This window comes from Chelmon rostratus, chromosome 6 (assembly GCF_017976325.1).
Source record: "Chelmon rostratus isolate fCheRos1 chromosome 6, fCheRos1.pri, whole genome shotgun sequence".
Taxonomy (NCBI): Eukaryota; Metazoa; Chordata; class Actinopteri; order Chaetodontiformes; family Chaetodontidae; genus Chelmon; species Chelmon rostratus.
In genome coordinates, this window is record NC_055663.1 from 478,821 (window position 1) to 503,740 (window position 24,920).

General features: G+C 42.4%; 1 protein-coding gene across 1 annotated transcript in view; it reads right to left on the reverse strand.

Moving 5' to 3' along the window:
- Window positions 1-24,920, reverse strand: part of zgc:173742 (DNA topoisomerase I, mitochondrial) — a 55,601-nt gene that overhangs the window by 7,837 nt on the left and 22,844 nt on the right. The window contains exons 10-14 of the mRNA XM_041938412.1: window positions 24,722-24,909; window positions 24,102-24,246; window positions 17,264-17,407; window positions 16,557-16,742; window positions 867-935 (exon numbers count right to left, since the gene is read on the reverse strand). Coding sequence (XP_041794346.1) covers window positions 867-935; window positions 16,557-16,742; window positions 17,264-17,407; window positions 24,102-24,246; window positions 24,722-24,909 — 732 coding nt within the window. The remainder of the gene's footprint in view (window positions 1-866; window positions 936-16,556; window positions 16,743-17,263; window positions 17,408-24,101; window positions 24,247-24,721; window positions 24,910-24,920) is intronic.

Sequence of the window (24,920 nt, forward strand, 5' to 3'; positions counted from 1 at the left end):
AGCACATACAAGGAATGTCTCAGCAATGAGCAGCACTTCACCCGAGGTCACCAGGCTATGAGCTGCTGCAGCAGTAGCCTGACTTCCACTCATGAGCAAGCACAATCCGTTCGCCTGGAGTATAGTCTCAAATACACAGATCATGCAGTTGATCTTGCTGTGTAAAGACAGTGCATCCTGAGAAGCCCCGCACCTCACAGCAGTGAACTAACCAGTCCAGGTGTACTGCTATATTCTGTGTGGCCTTCCTGCCTGCAGCTAGACGAAGCTAGACGCAGATTTTTATGTGTGGAAATTCATCCACCCAGCATGTTCACTTTCAATTTCCACTCGTTGAGTTTCATTTTTATCTAGCAGAGTCCATCCTCCTTCTCTTTTGAAACTCCTTTTCTGCTTTCAGTCTCCCCGATTCCAATATCCTTCCCCTTCTCCTCACTCCCGTTTCCTCACTTTACTCCTTTCATCTCTCCACACCAATGGCTCATCCTCATTCAATCTCATCTCTTACACCTTACAATTTAGTCCCTGCCTTTCCTTTATTGCAATCTTCTGTCTCCAGAAAACATGAAAAAAATGTAATTCTATTTTGCTTTCACAATCTTTTTCTGACGTAGCTTCAAATATTACACACCTCAGGGGAGTTTCTCACACATTTTACACAACCCCAGACAAATTCAGGTACTCTTTCACAAAGTTAGCAATTATTCAAAGTGCTTGTGGGCAGTTTTCACTTTTTTTCTTTATTATTTTATAACACCAAAAATGTAGTGCATCAGCTGGCAATGTTACAATGTTGGCTAGAATCACTGAAAAACATGTAAAATAATAAAGGAGACAAACGTAAAGGCACATAGTGAGACACTCACATTTAGGCGGTCAAAGAGGTCATCTCCAGGCTGCTTGTTCTCCAGGAACAGTTTAAGATTCTTAAAAACCTGAAAACATACAGACAAATTTGATGAAGGGACTTTAAAGTGTACACCACAAAAATGTACTCTTACTTATGTAGAATGTCTCACCCCAAGCTGAGGTTAGGTACTTACTAACCACTGAAACTGGGCATCAAAATTGGGTGTAGCCCTGATTATTTGAACGTTATGTTTAACTAATGGACTACTAGTAAGGGTATTCACCTATCTGTATTGTAAGAACTGGGGTACAGCAAATCATTGGTTACCAACATTACAGGCCCAACTGAGGCAATCTGGGTGTTTTTCTAAAACACTGGAGGTGAAACTGCATTCAATAGAAACAGAGGGCAACTATGTCCTGCCCACACCTGGTCATCGCTCTTCATTCACTTTGTATTGTATGAAGGCACCTCTTTGTCACTTCCGTCTGATAGCAAACAACAAAAAAATGCCTCAAAGCTGCTGTGTGGTGGGATGCACTACCAGCTGGGTAAAGAACCCAGAACTAACTCTTTATAAGCTGCCGAACCAAAAACCTGAGCCATTAAGAAGACAAACATGGATACAGGCAACAACATGATGCATGAGCAGGAAGAAATAGAAAACTCTGGATCTTGACACTCTGTATGTCTACATGTGCAGCAAGTATTTTGTCAAATGTCAAATATCAAAATGGCAGTTTTAGGCTAACTTTATTTTTGCAAGTCTTACCTGGTGATTTGATCAAATACTTGAAAATACAAAACTTTTCACTTCTGGCCATTCAGTGGCATCATTTCTCCAAGAAAAGCAAGGTAAGGAGGAGGGATTTGTCCATCTCAGAGCGGAGCCAGAGGAGTAACACTGGCACAATTACATTTGACATTTCCAGAGCCTGTGTGGCTTCCACAGATGCACTGTTCCCCTAATAAAACAGCAAAATATGCAAGATGCCAATTAATAGCAACAGATGTGTTGCTTTATAAAACAAACTGACATATTCACTGGCTGATTTGTGCAGCAATTTTGTTCCCCTTGGCAAACAAACTGAAAATATAAAAAGTAAACTGCAAGTGCTTTTGGGATGAAAATGTAAATCAGTGTGTAAGAGTGTGAGAGATGCAGAAACACCAAAGTCAGCTCGGCTGATTGGTTTAGTGATATGTGTGTGTGTGTGTGTGTGTGTGTGTGTGTGTGTGTGTTTGTTAATAATGGAAATAGTCAGTTAGAAAATAAATTAATAAATGCTCTGCTGGCTGAACGTACCAACACATTACGTTCATGCATCTGCAGATGTCCCTACACTCTGGGGCGATTTGATAAAGTCATTCAGCGCTTCAACTGGTGTTCAAATTGAGTAATGAGTAGGTACTTGTTTTTTGACACTGAGGTGCTCATTAGTCATTGTCAGGATATTCATGCTAGGAAGGCCCATAAGTGTTCATGTGGATGGCATTTCCAACCACCATCAGACTTTCTTTCCATTAAATCACATATGGGACATACCGTATTGGTGCTCCATATCATGCATATCGTGGCTCCACTTGATTGGCATTGTATTCATTCCCTGCAGTGCTATATGTTTTCTGCATGCGAATTTTTTTGTAGATGCTGCAGATTGCATATTCAGTATATATAAGCCAAATATATAACCCCAAGTATTAAATTAAATGATTACAAAACCCTCCAGAGGTTAGAAATGGAAATTCCTTCCTTGCATCCTTGTTCTATTTTATTCCATGTGACATTTAGCAGCAATCTCACTGATTTCCCTGGGAATTGACGATGCTAAAATATGCAAGAGACTAATTAATTCTAGCTAATGTGTTGCTTTTGAATGCACTCATTTGAATAATTACATGTTCTGCCAAGAAACAAAACACTTTGGCTGTCAGGTGCTAACATTGCTTTTTCTATCTCTGGAACAGAAGATAGCATGAGGACGGGTTGAAAATGTAAACACACACACATGCGCACAGACACAGACACACACCCCGCACAGACAGACAGACAGACAGACAGACAACTTAAACAGCATTTTTTTAAAAGCTTCCAGACATGTTTTGTTTTCTTGTATTGTGGAATCAGCTAACCTGCTCATTACAGCACACATCAACATTTACTGTATCAGATAAACTAACAACTGACAAGAGTCACTGCAATACTTCATCTTCGTCTGTTTCTTGCAAGTCCCTCATCTTTATGGGAGTGCAATTTTAAACAGCTGGAAAACAACTTTACCTGTAAATACCAGAGATCTGAAACTGAGCAGTCATCAATGAAATACTGTCTATTACTGACAAGACTGTCTAATCCTCATTAGAATAAATACAGCATGTAGCATTGTGTGCTGCCACTCTGATGAACTACTTTGAAGGTAATACTAACATGGTGATGCTTAAATTCTTTATAGTTCCACTCCAGTAAAACTGTTCTTAAGAACCAGTTATTTGCATGCTGCCTAAGACAGAGCATTCTGTCATCATGAGACTATCACTGAAAAACCTGAAAACTATGTAATGATACAAAACATCAATGAAAGAATGATTAAAAAAAAAAAAGGATTACACAGATTTGGCAAACTATTAACAGCAACTGTGCCATGAAAGCTTTTACATACTGAACTTCTAATACAAGGCAAAGAAATAATAATCCCCATGGTACTACAAAGTGATGTTTATGGAGTATAATCTTGACCAGAATATCACCACCATGCTATAATTCTTGAAATAAGAATTTACCTACATTAACATGTAATTCAAGAGAAGCAGACCAGACAGTTCTGACAGGCGTAATGCCCTATGATTTCCACAAAGCAGAAAACACGGATGGAAGTGCAGAATTTGATAATGAAAACAGAATCAACAATAAAACAACATTATGGAAACTGCCAAAGTGTAGATGAAATTGCTAAAAATATTTTTCCCTAATGTAATGAGGATGTTTTCACAGCATGTAATCAAAATGAACAGAAAAAAAAAAAAAAAAAAAAAAACTATGCTGCTATATTTTGGTATCTCATACACACAGTCATGTTGAAGAGGTCCTCTGAGAGAGAGAGAAAGATTTGATTTGATTTTTAACCAGACATTTATTTGTCTTTTTGTTCACTGTATAAAATCAATAATCAGGACATTCACACAAACAGACTAACTGACAGATGTTACAGTTACATCAGCACATGTCCAAAGTGTAGCAGTCCCTCTGCTACAGAGCAGAGCACCCCCTCATAACCCCAACCTCACCTGGAAACTGTCCAGGTCCTGAACAGCCCTGTTAAAACTGAAATCAATAATCAGTCTGGACTTCACCATTTTCACAAAAACCGGAAGCACGTCAACATTCAAAGCCTCCTCCACCTTCCTCCTCCGGCTCACATACACCGCCATCTTTGCCTGTTCTAAAACAAAGTTCAGGAGCTGTCCTTTGTTTTTCTGTTGGCGAGTGTATTTAAAACCAAAGATAAAAACCTGCTTCGTGAAAACCTCTCCACATCTACTGAAGATGGTTTCCAGCAGCAGAAACAGAGCTGTGAGACGGGAGCACTCTGAGAAGCAGTGAAACACCGTCTCTCTGTGGCTGCAGAAGGGACATTTGTCCTCTACAGCAGCGTTGATCACAGAGAGGAAGGAGTTCACTGCTACAGCGCCATGTAAGATCCTCCACTGCAGGTCTCCATGTTTCCCTGCTAGAGGAGGTTTGTACAAGGACCTCCATGCAGGCCTCAATGCAGGGTTTAAGGACCAGTAAGTCCTCCACGGGGTGTCACTGCGCCCATTCAGTTTATTCTGGTTCAGAGTCTTAACCAGCAGTTTGTACAGTGTCTTTCCCTCAGGCGTCCTCCAAAGAAACACCTACAGGGTCGACAGGCTCGAGTAAAGGACCAGAACAGTTTTTAAAACCAGGAAACAGTCTGATGACAGGATACGGGTCTGCACAGTTTGGTAGTAGTGCACCACCACAAAAGTCTTTCAACAAAGTACATTCATGTCCTGTCAGCTGATGTCTCCAGTGTTGCAGCAGCTGGTTGATGACTCTTGTTGACCTCACTCTCAGCCGAGCCGCAAGTCCAGCAGGGTCGCCCAACCCAGGTCCGGTTAGCTCCACCACCTGTCCCAGAGTGGAAATTCCAGCAGTCCGAAACAGTCTGGACAGAGTGGGTCCACCCCAGCTCGGACTGGTTAAATGTCCTCCAAACAGTACTGGTTCTTGCAGAAGCCAGTAAAGAGAGTCCGCCTGCTGCTGCCTCTGCTTTCTCAGCAAAGTCCACACTGAAAAGACACTCCTGTAAAAGGCTGGCAGAGATGAAATGTTCAGCTTACTGGGGTCCATTAAAAACAGAGACAGACCCAGTCCTAGACCACCACACCGCCTGAGGATGCAGCAGGATGTGGGTCTCCACACCAGGTCTGTAGGTCCAGTGATCAGTCTCTGAATAAACTGGAGCCGGAAGGCAGCACCCCTACTGGCCAGATGGATCAGGCCCTGCCCACCTTCCTCCTTAGGGAGAAACAGGACGCTCTGTGGTACCCTGTGCAACCTGTCCCAAAAGAAGTCCACTAACAGTCGTTGGATGTTTGACATAAGTGAAGCTGGGGGATCGATGCAGGCCAACCGGTGCCACAGAGCAGAAGAAACCAGGTTATTGATGATTAGAACGCGACCTCTGTATGATGTTTTTTTTAGAATCCACTTCCATTTTGTGAGACGACCTTTGACCTTTTCTAAAACATGATCCCAGTTTTTTTGTAGAAATGTGTCATTACCCAGAAAGACTCCCAGATATTTCAGTCCTCCTTTCTTCCAGACCAAGCCCCCGGGTAGCCTGAGCCGATCCCCCAGCCTATCCCCCACCATGACCGCCTCACTCTTTCCCCAGTTTACTTTGGCAGAGGATATGGAACTGAACAGGTTAGCGTTGTTCACCAACAGATCAATATCTTTTTGTGTGTTGACCAGGATAATGACGTCATCAGCGTAGGCTGACAGTTTGAAAGAGACGTCACAGTCAGGGAAACGAACGCCACTCAGATCATGTCTCAGTTTGTGCAGAAGGGGCTCAAAGGCTAATGAGTAGAGCATGCCGGACATAGAGCAGCCCTGTCTGACCCCCCTCCCAAGACTAAAAGGAGCACTCAGACCTCCATTAATTTTCAGAACACTCGCAATGTCACTGTACAGAACCTGGATCTTGGCTATGAAACCTGGGCTGAACCCAAAGGCAGCTAGAGTTTGCCATAGATACTGGTGTCCAACCCGGTCAAAAGCCTTTTCCTGGTCTATGGAAATAAGACCAGTGTCTACAACCAATGAGCCAAAAGAGACCTCCAAAACGTCCCGAATTAAAGTGACATTGTCACTTATGAGCCTGCCAGGAACACAGTAGGTCTGGTCAGGGTGGATGACAGAGGCCATCACCTCTCTGAGTCTGGTGGCCAGGGCTTTGGACAGTATCTTATAGTTCGTGCAGAGCAGAGAAACTGGTCTCCAGTTCTTGATTTCCTGCAGGTCTCCTTTCTTGGGCAGTAAGGTGATGACCACCCTCCTGCAGCTCAGAGGCAGCCGTCCACTCTCCAGGCTGCTTGAGACCACCTCCAACAGGTCTTCCCCCAACACAGACCAGAAAGATTTATAAAAATCGACAGGGAGACCGTCCAGACCTGGAGCTCTGCCACTCTGCAAGCCCATCAGAGCAGTGTACAGCTCACTGAGGGATAAAGGGGCCTCCAGTTCTGCGTTGGCCTCAGCGTCCACCTGAGGAAGACCAGAGAAGAAGCTGCTGCACACCTCAGGGTTTTCAGTTCTCAGTTCGCTCTTGAACAGGTCTTTGTAGAACCCTACTGCGAACTTCCTGATCTCAGAGGAACCTGAGATTGCAGAGCCGTTGTTGGATCGCAGAGAGTGAATGATCTTTCTCTGGCCGTTTTTCCTTTCCAGAGCAAAGAAGAAGCGAGAGGGGGCATCCATCTGTGAGATGTTGAGAAACCTGTGACCTGACCAGAGCCCCCTGTGCTGCCACACCCAGCAGGTTGGCTAGAGCCGACTTTTTAGATTTGAGGGAACTTAAGAGCCCTCGATCTCCTGTCGAATCAGCTAAACTCTGCAGTTCTACCAGCTGAGTCTCCAGGTCCCTCATCGATCTGGTTATGTCTCTAGTGACATTACGAGTGAACTGTTGACACAGCTGCTTGATTTGGACTTTGCCAAAATCCCACCACTGTTGGATGCTGGCAAAGTCAGATTTACATGATTTGTGGGCGGACCAGAAACACTCAAAGGCTGCTCTAAAAGCCTTGTCCTGAAGCAGGGCGGTGTTAAAGTGCCAATATGCACTCTGCAACCGGACATTTTTTATAAAAACAGAGCAAAAGACAAGAGAGTGATCTGAGAGGCCCACTGGGTTTATGTGACAACTGCTAAAAATGTTCACATGGTGTTTAAAAGAGTAGAGGCGGTCCAGCCTGGCCAGGGATATTACATTATCTTTACAGTGACTCCAGGTGTACTGCCTGTGGTGGTGATAAAAACCCCTCCACACGTCTGAAAGCTCGTGAGCTGCAGTCAGCTGTTTAAACCTGCGTGATGAAGCAGGATGAGGCTCCTGGTGGTTTCTGTCCACCTCTGGATTCTCAGTACAGTTAAAATCACCCCCTAAAAACAAATAGTCGTCACTGCTGCAGCTCCTGATGGTGTCACTTAGCACATCCAACACTGCCAGTCTGTCCAGTATGTTGGTTGGCGCATAGACGTTCAGAAAAACCAAATGAACATTTTCAAACTGAGCCCTGATTTTTAACAAACAGCCCTGAATAATTTCCTCCACTTCACAGGAAGTAGGCAGGAAACTACTGGAGAATAAGATGCCCACTCCTCCACTACAGCTGGACTTATGGCTCAGAAACAGCTCCCCATCACACCCCCTCCTCCATTCACTCTCATTGTCTGTGGTGCTGTGTGTTTCTTGAATCAGCATGACATCCAGCTTCTTCAGCTCCATCAGTTTAAACAGAGCAGATCTTTTAACATCATCTCTGCCTCCGTTAATGTTTAGAGTGCCCAATTTAAACTCACACATGGAGAGAAGGATGTTAAAAAAAAATCACAGAGCAACAGGAGAGAGAAAAACAAGACTGTTGTTTTAAACATCGTCATCATCAGCAGCGGTTTGTGTTTTTACTCTCAGAATCAGTTTCTTCAGACGATAGATCTCCTGCTCTGTCAGGACCTCCTCTCCACTGTTTGCTGATCTTTTAGTCAGAGGTCTGGCTGATTCAATGAACACTTTCAGATCTGAAAAATAATCCTCTACCTTCACCAGCCTGAAACCCTTCGTTTCCTGGAGGAACTTTTTGATGTTAACAGCAGAGTACTGGCTCTGCTGGTCCTCCTGGGTCAGAGGGGTCAGGGGGGTCAGGGACAGATCACTTTCAGGCTCTAATGGTTTCCTTGCTTTGGTGACTTTATTTGTTTTTAATGCCTTTGCATTACTCTGGACGGGTTCTGGGTTTTTTCTTTTCTGTGACAGTTTGAACAGCTCATCATCGGACATTTCTTCATCCTCAGTGAACTCCTCACACACTGCCAGACTCTGCTGGACTTCATGTGGAGGATTATCACTTACAGCAGTACAGTCACGTTTATTCTGTTCGTCCTGCTCCTGTCTGGACTCTCTGACTGTCTCAGCCTGCTTGCTGTCTTGTCCCTGTCTATCATTGCTCTTGTCCCCTCCCACGGGGCCGACGGGGGGGTCGTGGCCCGCCCTCGCCAGGAGCCGGGACCAAGGTTGGTGTTACATCGCCACGACGGCGCCATTCATGCGGGAGGCAGACTTCACGCTGCCGCAGCCCACCACCTGTCCGCTAAACTGGCCTCCTCCACCGAGCAGCTCACTGTGGGCAAAAGTTTGACAGCATGATGGCGAGTCAGCTTCTCAAACTCCGCACCACCCTCCACGACGGGCATAGTGCCCAACAGAGCAGGTAGCCACGCTACCAAACACCACTCACCTGATCTACAGTCAGATACACCTGAAATTAACCGTGTGAACCAATAATCAAGTTGAATAAACACCGAAAGCACAGAGAAAAAGGTAGAAAACTCACTCTCACCGAAGCACACGCCACAACTCCACACTCCACCATCCACTCAGAGAGAGAGAGAGAGAGGGAGAGGGAGAGAGAGAGAGAGAGAGAGAGAGAGAGGGAGAGAGAGTGAGAGAGCGAGAGAGAGGGAGAGAGCGAGAGAGAGGGAGAGAGCGAGAGAGAGGGAGAGAGAGACAGAGAGAGAGAGAGAGACAGAGACAGAGAGAGAGCAAGAGAGCGAGCGAGAGAGAGGGAGGGAGGGAGAGCGAGAGCGAGAGAGAGCAAGAGAGCGAGCGAGAGAGAGAGAGGGAGGGAGGGAGGGAGAGCGAGACAGAGACAGAGAGAGCAAGAGAGCGAGAGAGAGAGAGAGAGAGAGGGAGAGAGAGACAGAGACAGAGACAGAGCAAGAGAGCGAGCGAGAGAGAGAGAGAAAGAGACAGAAAGACAGAAAGAGAGAGTTCCATGAGCATGAGCAACAGCAAAAACATGAGCTCCTGAATATTTTGCTTTTTTGGAGATCTTAAGTCGAGATAAACTACTATTTTTTCAAAGAAGTAGAAGAAAACAGAAGAGAAAACCATTTTTATGGAAAAAAAATCTTTTCAAGAAGGAAAAACCTGCAAAAACCTCAGAAAACAGTGGAAACCTGGAAAACAGAAACAACTGCCAAACTGACAGTTAGCCTAACTGTCCAACCAGCAACAAAAAAAAAAAAAAAAAGGCCAAGCAAAGAGGAGGAAAACAGCAGAAGAAGAAACTTGAAGAATCAAGTGAGTGAAACCATCAGAAAGAAAATATATTATTACAAGAAGAGGAAACAAATACTTACCCAACACTAATTGAACTTGAGCTAGCATAACACAGCTAGTTGTAAACAAGACCCTAGCAACTGTTACCAAGGAAAATAAGCAGCAACAGTTAAACAGCAGCAGAACCTGATGGAGTCCACCAAAGGCTGTACAGAGGCTGTTCCTCTCCTCTATCCTCCTCATGTCACCAACGAGACTGCCAGGAAGGCATTTAAACAAAAAATGTTAAAGGAACGACCAGAGACACTGTTTTCTGATCTTTACAAGTCCGGGGAGATCAGCAACCTTATCTTCTTCACAGACCAGCCGCTAGCGTGGCACTCTGCCATCAGTGCCCACTACCCCTCTGTCAAAAAAGAGGGGATCTGTAACGGCTGGAAAATAAAAATAAGAGAAGCAGAAAGTCCAGATACTTTCAAGATGACAGTCAATTTATATAAGAACGGGACTATCATGGTGCAGGAGAACCTCAAACTGTTTGAGAAAGACTTCCTCCTGATAAAGGAAAAAGCCCAGAAGCAGAGATCTAGCTTCACTGACAGCTCCCAAAGCCTGCCAGATACTCCCAGCTGCTGGACCACTGAACAGCCCCCTGAAGAGAAGGAGCCCACCAGCCCAGAGGAGGTCCAGGACCCCCAGCTGAACCGCACCATCACCGACCTGAAGGTGAAATTCACAGACCTGGAGAGAGAATTTATACAACTGAGAGAGCTGATCAGCCAACAGACAAACCAGCCCACCACAGCTCAGCCTGACCCCTGGACCATCAGCACAGAGCTGGACACGCTGAGACAGGACAGGGACAACTACAGGAAAGAGCTGAGCCTGCTCAGGACTGAGACCAGAGAGCTGAGCCTGCTGAGGACCGAGGTCAAAGAGCTGAGCCTGCTCAGGGCCGAGATCAAAGAGCTGCATCGAGACAGACAGCAGCATCTAGCAGCACTGACAGCTCTGACAGAGGAAGTGAAGGAGCTCAGAGGAGAGAGAGAGAAGCACAAGAGAGAACTTAGCTCTCTATCAAAGGAGGTGGAGGAGCTCAGAGGAGAGAGAGAGGAGCACAGCAGAAACAGAAACTTCTGAAACAGCCCCAGAAGAGGGGTGGAGCTACACAGGACCTGGATGAACAACTGGACTTACAACCAGACCAAAACCAGCATCCTGAGAGCAACCAGAACCCACCAATCCAAGAACCTACCTCCACCCCCAGCTCCACATCTATCCCACAGACCAGCTCCACACCTCACTCCATCAGATCACCACCACAGAGAGAGAAGACAGACATCGTCCTCCTCATCGACTCAAATGGAAAATTCCTTGATGAAAAGCGACTTTTCCCCACCCACAAAGTGGCTAAAATCTGGTGTCCAAACACCCACCAAGCCATAGAACTGCTGTCAGAGGAGCGACTTGGATCTCCGAGTCACATCATCATCCACACTGGCACCAATGACCTGCGGAACCAGCAGGAGAGGGTGTCAGAGTCCCTCAACAGAGTGTTAGAGAAAGCCTCCAACACCTTCCCCAGCAGCAGAGTGGTCATATCCACTCTGCTCCCCAAGAAAGACTTCCACCCTGACACCATCAACAGGATCAACAACAGACTGTCCAGAGACTGTGCACAGAGACCCAATGTCCACCTGGCCCACCACCCCACCCTGGACATCAGCTGTCTCTACGACCACGTCCATCTGTTTAAAAACAGTCCCCATCTTCGCCCAAACACTGAAGAACGTCGCTCTCAACAGAGACCAATCCACGACCCGCAGAAAGAGCACATCACACCACAACCCCCACAGAACACCGAGACATCCTCAGCCAACATCCAGACCACAATGGAGACAAGACCACCCTCAGCCCCACCCACATCATGTCCCAATATGACCCCACCATTTAACATAGCAGTTAATGGATTGTTACCTTTTATAATATGTTATATAGATACTTTTATATTATTTTCTTTGACTTAGTAGTTTTTCTCACTTTGATCACCAAATGCAGCCTTTTTTTTATTTTAAATTTAATGAAATCTTTTACTATCTCTTGTTTGAATATTCAGGGTCTGAGATCTTCTGCTCTTGGTCTTAAGAGCAGGACCTCAGACTTTATTAGAGAATTAGAAAGTGCAGATGTATTTATATAACAGGAAACTTGGTGTAGAGGAGACGTCTCCACTGGTTGTCCCTCAGGGTACATAGAGATCATGTCCCCGTCCACCAAACTAAAGGGAGTAACACAAGGAAGGGACTCGGGGGGAATGCTGATTTGGTATAAAGCAAAGCTCCAACAATACATTGAATTAATAAAAAAAGGAGAATTTTCAATTTGGCTTAAAATCAAAAAAGACATTATCACCACTGATAAAGATGTATTCCTGTGTGCAGCATATATCCCCCCACCACAATCCCCTTATTTTAATGAACACAGTTTCTCCATTCTTGAAGATGAGATCAGTCACTTTCAGGCCCAGGGAAGTGTACTGATCTGTGGAGACCTGAATGCCAGGACTGGCACAGAACCAGATTTTATCAGCACACAGGGAGACAAACATATACCTGGTCAAGTCAGCATCCCCCTCCCTTCACTCCCCCACAGAAGCAACTTTGACAAAACTGTCAATAAAAGTGGGCAGCAACTGTTGCAGCTCTGCCGAACATTGGGTCTGTACATGGTCAACGGTCGGCTTCGGGGGGACTCATTCGGTCTTTACACCCATAGCTCTCCTCTTGGCAAGAGCACAGTAGACTATGGCATCACCGACCTAGACCCCTTCTACCTGAGAGCATTTACAGTCAGCCCCTTAACCCCTTTATCAGACCATAGTAAAATCACACTCTACATTAAAATGACAACAAACGACCCCCACAGAGTAGAACCCTGCAATCTGACCTACAGAAAACGACCCTATAAATGGACAAACAAAAGCAAAGATGATTACCAGTCAGCGATCAAAAACCCAATCTTTCAATCCCATTTGGACTGTTTTATTTCCACCTCGTATCCCCTCAGTCAAGACGGCCTTAGACAGGCTGTGCAGGACATCTACAACATATTTGACCATGTGGCAGACTTATCCAGTCTGAAAAAGCCCCGGCACCACAGATCAAAAGACCTGACCGGTGATGAGTGGTTTGATACAGAATGCAAACAACTGAGAAAAACTCTCAGAAATATATCAAATCAAAAACACAGACAACCTGACAACCCTGAGCTCCGCCTCCAGTACTGGGAAACACTGAGAGCATACAGGAAAACACTCAGAACTAAAAAGGAACAGCATATAAAGCATCAATTAAATAATTGAAGAGTCCATTGACTCCAATGATTTCTGGAAGAAATGGCAATCTTTCAGCAAACCACAAAAAGAAGAATTGGCTATTCAAAATGGTGACATCTGGAAAAATCACTTTGAAAATCTCTATACTGCTGTTCCCCTGAATTCGGCCCAAAACAATCTCCTCAATAAATTACAAATTCTAGAATCAATCATTAAAGACAACCCCTAGATTACCAAATTACTGAAGCAGAGCTACTGGCTAAAGTCCAGGCACTGCAGCCGAGGAAAGCCAGCGGTCCTGACGGCATCTTAAATGAAATGCTAAAATTTAATGACCATAAATTTAACATTGCCATACTCAAATTATTTAACCTCATTCTGGGTGTTGGACATTTCCCTGACCTCTGGAGTGAAGGAATCATCACACCAATATTTAAAAGTGGAAACAAAATGGACCCCAACAACTACCGAGGCATCTGTGTGAGCAGCAACCTGGGGAAGTTGTTCTGCAGCATCTTAAACAGCCGACTGCAAGACTTCCTCAGAGAACACGAGGTCCTGAGCAAGAGTCAGATAGGATTCACACCCAAACACAGAACAACAGACCATATCTACACCCTCCACACCCTCATTAATAAACACGTCCACCAAAACAAGAAGAAAATCTTCTCTTGTTTTGTAGATCTAAGAAAAGCTTTTGACTCAATTTGGCACGATGGTCTGTTCCTAAAATTAATTGAGAAGGGTGTAGGGGGAAAGGTCTATGACATCATCAAGACCATGTACACACAGATGAAATGTGCTGTTAAAGTCAACAACATGGAAACAGAGTTCTTCCCCCAGAGCAGAGGAGTGAAACAGGGCTGCAGTCTCAGTCCCACCCTCTTCAACATTTATATAGATGAACTGGCCCAATCACTGGAACTATCTGACATCCCTGGTCTCACTCTGTCTGACACACAGATTAAATGCCTACTTTTTGCAGATGATGTCATACTGCTCGCTCCATCAAAGGAAGCACTACAACAGCAACTGGTTCATCTGCAAACCTTCTGTCAAACCTGGGCCCTGACAGTTAATCTGATCAAAACCAAGATTATGATATTCCAGAAACGACCCAGGGGTCAGGGAAACCAAACCAGGTTTTTCCTGGGCTCTCAGGAGGTGGAACACACACACGACTACACATACTTAGGACTACACATCACATCCACAGGAAACTTGAACCTGGCCATTGATGATCTCAGAGAGAAGGGAAGAAAGGCTTTCTATGCAATAAAGAAATCTTCAAACGTCAATTTACCCATTAGAATCTGGCTCAAAATATTCAAATCTATAATTGAACCAATTATTCTGTACGGTAGTGAGGTGTGGGGTCCTCTTGCAAACCACGAATTTGAAAAATGGGACAAACACCCAATCGAAACCCTGCACACAGAGATTTGCAAGAGCATCCTCAGAGTGCACAGGAACACCCCCAACAATGGATGCTGAGCCGAGCTGGGCCAATTCCCCCTTCTAATCAGCATCCAAAAAAGAGCCATCAAATTTTATAAACACCTTAAAACAAGTGACCCCAACTCCTACCACTACAAAGCTCTGCAATGCCAAGAGGAGAACATGGAGAAGAGCCCCCTCAGCCAGCTCATCCTGAGGCTCAGCTCCTCTCAGAACAGCCCCCACACAATCTGGACCCCCAAAATCATAGAACAACAAAAACAAAACAAACAAAAACAACATTACATTAACTATTGGACATCTACCACAACAACACAAAGCAAACTTCAGTGTTATTTGGCTCTAAACAGAAAGTACATGGTGGCAGAATATCTGAGCACTGTGACTGATGAGACACTGAGGAAGATTCTGACCATGTACAGACTCAGTGACCACAGCTTGGCCATAGAGACGGGCAGACACAGGCAGACCTGGCTGCCCAGAGAGGACAGGTTGTGTCAGCTCTGTCCACACAGACAGCTGGAGACGGAGACACACTTCCTGCTGCACTGCAGCAAATACGAACAGGCGAGAGCAGAGTTCCTCTCAAAAATCAAAGTTTCAGTCACTGACTTTGATTCTCTGCCTGATCAAATTAAAATGCAGCACATCCTTGGAGAGAACAGAGTCAGCAGCTTAGCAGCAGCTAAATATGTCAAACTGTGTCACAGCCTGAGAGACAACCAACACAACACCTGACACACCTGTATATACTTAGAATCTGTTTTTGTTTTTTTTTCTTTTATTTAATTCATGTGTTGCAGAAAAATCGTTCTGTGACACATGAATATAAATTCATTATTTTCATTATATATTTTTAAAGTTATTATTGTTAATTATCCACTTAATGTACATATCTAATTGTATGTTTAAATATCTAATCTAGCTAATCTAATTCTGTGTGAATTATCTGTTGTGTTTATGTTTTTGCTCGGTTACTTTTGTTGTTGTACTTTGTGTTTGTAATGGCTTTGGCAATATTGTTGATCTACAGTCATGCCAATAAAGCTTATTGAAATTGAGAGAGAGAGGGAGAGAGGGAGGGAGGGAGAGAGAGACAGAGACAGAGACAGAGAGAGAGCAAGAGAGCGAGAGAGCAAGAGGGAGAGAGAGAGCGGGAGAGGGAGAGAGAGACAGAGAGACAGAGAGACAGAGAGAGACAGAGAGAGCGAGAGAGAGAGAGAGAGGCAGAGACAGAGAGAGGGAGAGGGAGAGAGCGAGAGAGACAGAGAGAGAGAGAGAGGGGGAGAGGGAGAGGGAGAGAGCGAGAGAGAGGGGCTGCGTGCCAGCATGAGCTCATCACTTCAACAAACTCAGCCACATCAGCAGATGCAAGTCATGAGTTAGATGAAGACTCACTCTGTTGGTGTCGATGTGTCGGAGCTGAAGATGAAGGCTTTCTTGAAGACGATCAATTTGATGAAAAATGTAGTGTTGCATCAAATGCATTGATATTCATTACATTTTGAATATTTTGTTACTGAATTGTTGAAATTTTATTCATCCACCACATGATTAGTTACTCTTAATGAGAACACAATGTGCTTAAATTGTAAAACACAGAATTCAGAAAAATGTAACGCAAAATGCGGGATTTGGGGAAAATAAACCGGAATCTGGAAAAAAATACAGATTTCATAGGGACCTACAGACAAATGAAACAACCACAGCCACAGGAATCCAATCAAAAACTGTGCCTGAAGACACTTCTCAGTTCCCTCTTTGCCTCGGGCTCTGTGCATGTCGATATGCATTCAAGTGACCTTCTCTGCAGGGGCTGCTGCCAAAACCCAAAGGGCAAAGCCTAGATTATAATGAAATTAATTGGTTGTGTGTTGCATGAACAGCTCAGCCTATGTTACTTTCTTTACTGAGGTCGTCTTCTACTGAGAATGGACAGATTTGCCTTGTATTAACTATTATCATTTCCAGGTCTCAGCAAATGCATGAAAGCAGAAATGAATGTGTGTGAGGAAGTGTTTCTGTGCGATTTTGGTTCCTTTACCTTCCTGATGACGGGGACCTTGTTGTAGTAGCGAATGCAGTCTTTACCCAGGAAGTCAAATTCCACCACACACTCGCTGCCTTCCAGTTGCTCATGGAGGGTGATGTGTTCGACGCGGAGCGAGCAGCAGCCCACAGTGTCAGCCGTCTCTCCCTCCTCCTTCTCATTGCCAGCTCTCAGTGCCAGCTTTTTGGGGCCAGAAGACATAAATGCACATTAAAACTTCTTCATATACTACCCCAGCACTTTCACCACCATCCCTCCCATTCACAGAGCAAATATGTGCCAGTCAGATAACCATTAAATACATACCCAGACACACACAACATGAAGCAGAAATACAGAACTACATAATAAACATAACAAAGCTGAATCAAAATGTAAATAGTCTTTGGCATGAGCCAAAAGCAATCGCACCCTCGATCGATCATTTCACTCAACACAAAAGGAGATAAATAACTTAAGAGTCACTGGAGGAAAATGACTCCATATAATCAGTTTTTCTCCTTTCAAAAGATCTTCCACCCAGGTAGGTGAGAAAAGGCAATCAAGGCACATTGCATCGATTTCCAAAATGTTCATATGGCTCTTGGGATCAGACCTAATCACTATAGAGAATCTGTGAAACTGGCAGCAGTATATTTCTGGCACTGATGTGTAAACAATTAAAACTGGGTATCCTAATTGCTGCATCTTTCCTTCCCAACCTTGTCTATGAAGTAGAGGGCCACAGCCCTTTGCCGCGTGCTCATCTCTTTAGATTTGAGATCCCGGAGGTACTGGTTACGGATGTCGTCCACGCACAACTTCAGTTTCCGAGCAACCTCATATTTCTCCCAGTCCTTCTCTCCCTGCATACATTGGACAAAAAGAAGGGGAAAGGTGGAGGAAGAAGGGTGTAGACGAAGAGAAGGCAACAGTTGATTGATGACAAGAATGCAGATTATTATATCACACAAAAGAAAATGAACAAAAAGAAAACTGCTCATCAAAATTCTAACCCTTAGCCTGAACCCCCGTCTGTTGAGTCACTTCCTGTCAGAAGTCGGTGTTGCAAGATTTGGGCCTTGGTGCAGCCTCATCTTTAAATAGCGGGCCTGCACATTTTGGTTGACTGAATTTTAGTGCTATTTGTTTTTATTTTAAGAGAATATATCTCTGTGCACTCAGCTGGAATGCAGGCTGTTTTAGAACTATTTAGTTTTATAAAATGTGTGTGTGTTAATCAAGAGTTAGGTTGGCAATTATATTTTGCCAACTAGCCAACATTGAGAATAAATGTGTAACTTAGAGCAGGCCCCTTTGAAACTATAGAAGGTTTTTACCACTTTTTACACATATGCAGTAGTACTCCTTAAACAGACTAAAATCAGAGAGGTTCCCTTTAACTTTTCTATTAAAAGTGGCATTTCACTGATTCTTGAAACTTTGGCAAAAACATATCCCACTAAGAAAAGTGCTATTTCTGTTGGAAATAATCAACATTTTCATGAAAAAAAAAAAGAATCAAGGTTATAATCAGGGGGTCCTTTGCACATATGTAAGGTTCTTTTATAGGTTTATTTTTATTTTTTATTAATTTAATGACTATATGCTGGCCTATGGCCTACAAAATCAGTTGTCCTCAGGTAGGAGATAATAATTTCAACCTGATTAAAAAAAAGTAATTATTGAATTGAATAATATCTTTACCATGTATGTATTAAAAACTACAAACAGGGAGCTTTGAACAATATTTACTATTATTTTTTGGTTGCTCAAAATGTGTCCCACATATTCATCACCACCGTCAGATATTTATAAAAAGCAATAAAATCAAGCACCTACTTAATATATGTAGGACACCCTAATTCATCCCTCCCTAATTTAATTAAAACTTTATCAGACTACGGTTCATTATCAGGTTACAGGCTAAATACCCATAAGTCTCAGGTTTTAACCTTTAACTACATGCCAAATCAGACTATTCAAGAGACATTTAAGATAAAATGGCACTCAGAGGTGATAAGATATCTTGGTGTGAATATTCCAAAAAACACTGATAAAATTTTGTCTTTGAATTATGACCCTTTAATTTCAAAAATTAAATCAGATATATCTAGATGGAGTCTGTTACCGTATTTAACCATAGCACAAAAAGTAGAGGCCATCAAAATTAATATATTACCAAGGCTTTTATACTTATTTCAGACCTTACCAACAGAAATCCCAGCCAGACAATTCCAAGAATTAGACAAAATAGTTTCAAGATTTTTATGGCAGGCAGGGAAACCTCGAATAAGATTTAAGACTCTTCAGTTATCAAAGGACAAAGGTGGCCTTTCCCTCCCAAATATGAGAAACTACTATAGAGCTGCGCAGATAAAAACTTTGGTGGATATATGTAACCCATCTTACATTGCAAAATGGAAAGAGATAGAATGCCAAATATCCAGTGATATTCCATTACAAGCTATAATAGGAGACAGCTCATTAGACAAACAGGTAAAAGAATGTAACCATTGGATAAAATCGTCTTTAAAAATTTGGTTTCAGATGACCAGAGAACATCAAACTAAAGAACCATTTCAATTATTAACATGGATATCTTATGAATCAAACTTCTTACCTAATAAAATGGACACAACATTTAGAAGATGGTCAGAAAACGGGCTGGTAAAACATATTGATTTCTATAATAACGGACAGTTTAGGAGCTTTCAGGATTTGAAAGAGAACTGCCGCCTATCAAATGAGGACTTCTATCGGTTTTTACAACTTAGAAATTATTCTCAAAAAAATTCAGGCATTCTGAAGATCTTTCTAATGGCATATAAATCAGATCCAGGGGCAAAAATCATTTCTAAATTATATAATGGAATAGGGGAGCTGTATGGGCAGAGTACAATCTATATAAAGGAAAAATGGGAAAAGGAAGGTAACTTTTTATTACATTTGGAAACATGGGAAAAACGGAATGAGCTGAACCTCAGCCTTATCCTGGAGGGAATTTGGCTGGAAAAATCTAGTCAGATTTTTTAAAACCCCGGCACAAAATACATTCTTAAATAAAAACCCTGCATGTTGGAGGTCTTGTGGGGAAGAAAAAGCAAATCACTATCACGTCTTTTGGCATTGCCCGTTGCTTTTTAACTACTGGAAAGAAATTAAAAATAATATGGAAAAGGTGCTTAAAGTGCAAATTCCCTTTAATTTTGTAACATTATATCTAGGTTTGAGACCAGACTCTGTTCTGGGTGTCCCAAATAAATATATGTTCAGTATCTTGTTGATTGCCAGTAAGAAAGCCCTCACAAGAAAATGGATGCTAACAGATGCTCCCACGATTAAGGATTGGATAGCAGTAATTCATAGCATTTTTGTCATGGAAAAGCTTACTTTTGCTCTACGGTTAGAACAAGAGAGGTTTGATAATTGCTGGGCATCCTGGAGGAAACATGTAGTTACAGTTACATCTGACTTTACATGGTCATAAGGTTGTTCATATTTTTGGAAACTGCTACTGTCACAACCATAACATGTAAACACCATCTCTTTTGTATACAAAATATTACATTAGGTTTTGACATAAATGTATAATCTTTAAGAAGAGGTATGAAGTAGCTAGCAACAGAGGGGAAGCAAGATGTCTGATGCTAACAACTCATGCATTTCATGTGAAATTCCCCCTATATTTCTTCCATATTGTCCAACCCTAGGGGATAAGATGTGTCTTCCCCTCTCTCAAGTCACTATTATGCCATGTTCATTTGGCTTATGTCATTACATCTCCAATGACTACAGCCAAATAAAAATGGCATGACAACATTTAACCAAATCTAACATTCACTGTAATTCCCCTCAATTTCATAGTCATTACACTCAAGTTTGACTTTATGCATTTTAGGAAGTTATGGCTAGGCAGCAGCTATCTGTGGAGGAAAGAAGGAGAAGAAACTGGGAATATCAAAAGAAGCGGAGAGAGACAATTCAGAGTGATGCAGAGTTGAAGGGGGAATACCTCAGAATGGAAAGGCAAAGATGGAAGAAGAGGGTAAAGGAAGGGAAGATAAAAAATATCAATGACTTGAATGAAAGGGAAAAGAGAAGTCAGAGAAAGGCTTGGAAACGTAGACAAAAAGTTTCAAGAGATCGTAAGAGAAAGGGCTCAGATCACCCAGAAACTCCCCCAGACAGTCCAGTGGACCAGGCCATACACGAGCCAGCTCGGAGTAGGCAGGCTATAGCAGGAGAAAGGGAAAGAAATAATACAAGATACTCTAGAGAGGTGAAAGCTACGAGAAATTATCTTCAAGAGGCAACAAAGGATAGGAACAAAATGAAAAAGCGTTGGGTACGAGAACATGCTAGGAATAAAAACACAAAAATCACCAAGAAAAAAGACAGAGCAGCTGCTCCAAGGAAGCCAACTCAGGACCCCTCCATCAAGAAAACTCTGCTGTTCCACAACACACTCATTCATGAATTGAAACAAAACAAGTCTCCCCACAAGAACAAGAATTTGACTCTGTCAGGCAAGGTTCTGGGATGGGGTACTTTTATTGATATTGCTTAGTTGTACCTTATATTGCTTGAAAAATGTTTATCACAGTGTTCTGGATTGTCAATTTTTGGACCAAATAGTTAAATAAAGTTGTTAAGCAAGAAGCCATTGGCTTGAGTGGTATAAATTTTGGAATTGTATGTTGTAATGAGGCCACTGTCACCACCGTCAGATTAGTGTCACTACCGTCAGGTCTAAAGTCACCACCGACAGGTCTAAAGTCACCACCGACAGGTCTAAAGTCACCACCGACAGGTCTAAAGTCACCACCGACAGGTCTAAAGTCACAACCAACAGGTCTAAAGTCACCACCGTCAGGTCTAAAGTCACCACCGACAGGTCTAAAGTCACAACCAACAGGTCTAAAGTCACCACCGTCAGGTCTAAAGTCACCACCGACAGGTCTAAAGTCACAACCAACAGGTCTAAAGTCACCACCGTCAGGTCTAAAGTCACCACCGACAGGTCTAAAGTCACCACCGACAGGTCTAAAGTCACCACCGACAGGTCTAAAGTCACCACCGACAGAGGGAGTTTTGTTTTAAATGAATATGCTTTTAATATGTTTCTTCCGTGCTGTTGAGTTATTAAAGTAATGGTCTCTTTTAATGCTAAAATATGTTTGTTAAATAAAAAACATTACTTTTTTGATTTAGACTGTAAGCAAACATTGCATGATGTTAAATCTTTTTAAGGAGTATGCATGAAACAGTATAAAAAATGAACAAAAGTGAGTATTCAACATTTAACAGCATATATGTAGACTAAGAATGCCAGATAATGATTTTAAAACTATAAATACATATTAGAACAAATAAATAAAAAATAATTTGCTTTCTATTGTGTCTGACGGTGTTGACAAAAACAAAGCAATAACTTGAAAATGCCTATTTTCTAAAAAAAAAATACAAAATGAGGAGGTTGCACCAGTACATTGCTGAACAGCCAAGACCTTGGTCTATAATTATATAGCTTAAGATTTTGTAATTTAACAAATTTTTTATTTTCAAAATTAATACCTGTTTTTTCCAAATTCCCAAGAATCAGTGATTTGAACACACCACAAAGTACAGAGGTAGCTGATCGCTCACATTTTGTGCCTTCAGAATCATTTGTATAGCACCTTTCATACACAAAATGCACAAAGCAATTACATGAACCTAGTGCTTCACATAAAAGACATTGAATGAACATAAAAACAGGGAAAGAAGCTGTACAATAAGATGGAGAATAAAACACACTTCATAGCAAAAGTAAAAAATGAGATAAAAAAAAGGATGACAATATCGTAAAGAGAATCCAAAACATAAGATGTGAAATGAAACCCACTGAATAGAAGTAATAAAATAAACTGGACTGATGTGCTCTCTCCTCTTGGTTCTGGTTAACAGCTCAGTGTTTTTTTTCTGGAGGGCAGTGAATAGTACGTTACAGAGTCAGCTTGAAATAAAGGCATGAATCAGTTTTCAGGGACTTTTTGATTCATAAATGGTCTTACTTTAGCTGTTTCTAAGGTGGAAAATTAAGCTTTCTTCCCCATGTTGATGTGGGACTTGAACCTTAGATCTGAGTCTAGGACAACACCAAGACTTGTAACCTCAGATTCAATCCAGAGAGTTAATTTGCCAAGATTATTAAACAGCATTTCTCTTTCTGTTTTAGAGCTGAGTATATCCATGGTTATATATTTTTTACAGGTCATCTGTGTTTATAACAACAGCAATGCTGTCTTGAATTGAAGTTACTATGTTGTTGAAGAACAACGCAATTTGTTCACGGTTTGATGCAGAAAACTGCAGACAGGTGGAAGAGGTGCTGAGTATTGTTGAGTAGCTGGTCAATAGTGGAGAATAATAAGAATAATCTAGAGTTCCCAGCATTCTCTGTAATAATCTTGGGAAAGTAATCCTTTCCTCTAGATGTATTGCTTTGTTCTAGGCAGTCAGGGCTTCTTTGTATAGATTACAATGAAGCCCAGTGAGCCCAGTTTTCTGATGCGAGACAGATTCTCTTAATTTCATGGATACTATTATTGTTTAACCATGAGGAGACTCTCGTCAGTCGACCTCTTTAGTGGAGCAACAGTACTTAAAACAACTGTTTTCAACCATGTCATTCAAAGACACGTTATAGCCGTGTGACTCAAATAATGTCATAAAATTGCAGAAAGTTGCTTCAGCCTTGCCTTCTAGCAGTCCCTTTTGAACCAGAAATTCCCTTTAGTCTTTGTTAAGGTTTGGACGAGGTAATTCTAATACAAAGCCCTTGTTACTGTTTGACCTTAATGTTATTGCCAAGTCCAGACACACAAACAAACAAAAACCACCACCACCCTTTTCACAGCTCTTTGAACCTGTTTGGAACATAATAAAGAGACAATGGAAAGAGGTACTGTGGAATTAAGATTATTTTCTCTCCATTGGTGTTGTCAGCCCATGGTGTTTTATTTATGGAGCAAGAAAATAACAGTCAAAGGTAAAAAATAAAGCGTAACAGGTTGTTGAAAAAACACCCCAAATTTCACATGCCCTTTCCTTAATAAGACCTATGTTGAGCATTTCCAAGGCAGATTGTATGGTTTTGATTGACAAATGGCTTTCATTTGTTTTTTTTTCTATATTTCAGGCAGTGCCTGGGCTCCATTCATAAGTGTCACTGTAAAATGAGCTTGAGATACCTAATCCATTGTAGTGAATAATGTGACATTTATCATTTTTGTTGAGTAACCACTTGAATACAGAGGCCACCTGACTGCTGGTGCATTCAGATGCTTGTGGGAGTGTCGGGTAAATGTTCATAATAACTGAAAACCAAATCTAAAAAGTCTGTTGAATCACATTTGAGTTATGTAAGGCCACATTAAACCACAGACTGTGCCTGCCTGTCTCTGAACCATACCAATAAAACTGGATAAATTAAAAATGTGTTAATTTAGCCTTAAACTGGTTATGACAGATGTGCCTGTGATACATACAGTATGTAGGAGCATTTTTTGCCTGTACCTTAAGTTTTGAGTTGGCATTGAGCATGATGTATTTAATGGAGCCTTGGATGTTCTCAGTCCAGCTGGCCAGCCAAGTCACGGTGTTGTCATGTCGAACCTCCTTCCAGTGGTGACCAGCAGGCGGCACAGGGATACGGGCTTCTCTGACAATACAAAAGGGGAACATGAATGAATGTGTGTGTGTGTATGTGTAAGCAGTCACAGCATTGGAGCACAGGCTACAGCATCCTACAGAGGCTCAAGCACCAGCGTGAAGAAGTGATGCATAACTACAGTTCTTGAGTGATTTACTTCTTTAGTGTGCCATATTTCTGAGGTTACATAAAGAAAACACATTCATTTAGTCAGAATCAGTCAGATAGTGTATTACCCATGCCTGTGCAGCTGTCAATATGGATACACTTTGCTGCACACTAAGGAAACATGGTAATATACATTTTGAAAAACTTGAAATGATTGAAAGCTTTTACGCACTACAGTGCAATGAGGTCTTCTTTGATGTGCAGCCAGCAGCACCAAGAGGTGTGACAACTGGGTTTTTCATCAGACCACCTTACTTATGCATCACTGTACTGTCAGAAATCTCTGTATGCAGTTTAACAACTTAGCCCCCCTCACTTGCTGCAGTTGATGACGACATCCTCTGGCTGGATCCTTTTCTTCAGCATGCCCTGTTTGGGATGCTCGCCTCTACCCCGAAACAGCCCTGGAGGCTCAATCTTAAAATTGCCAATGCGCTCTTTGTGGTGGTCAAGTAGACAGTAGCCATACTCATCCACTATCTTCTGGTTGGCCTCTTTCAAAGCCTAAATCAGTA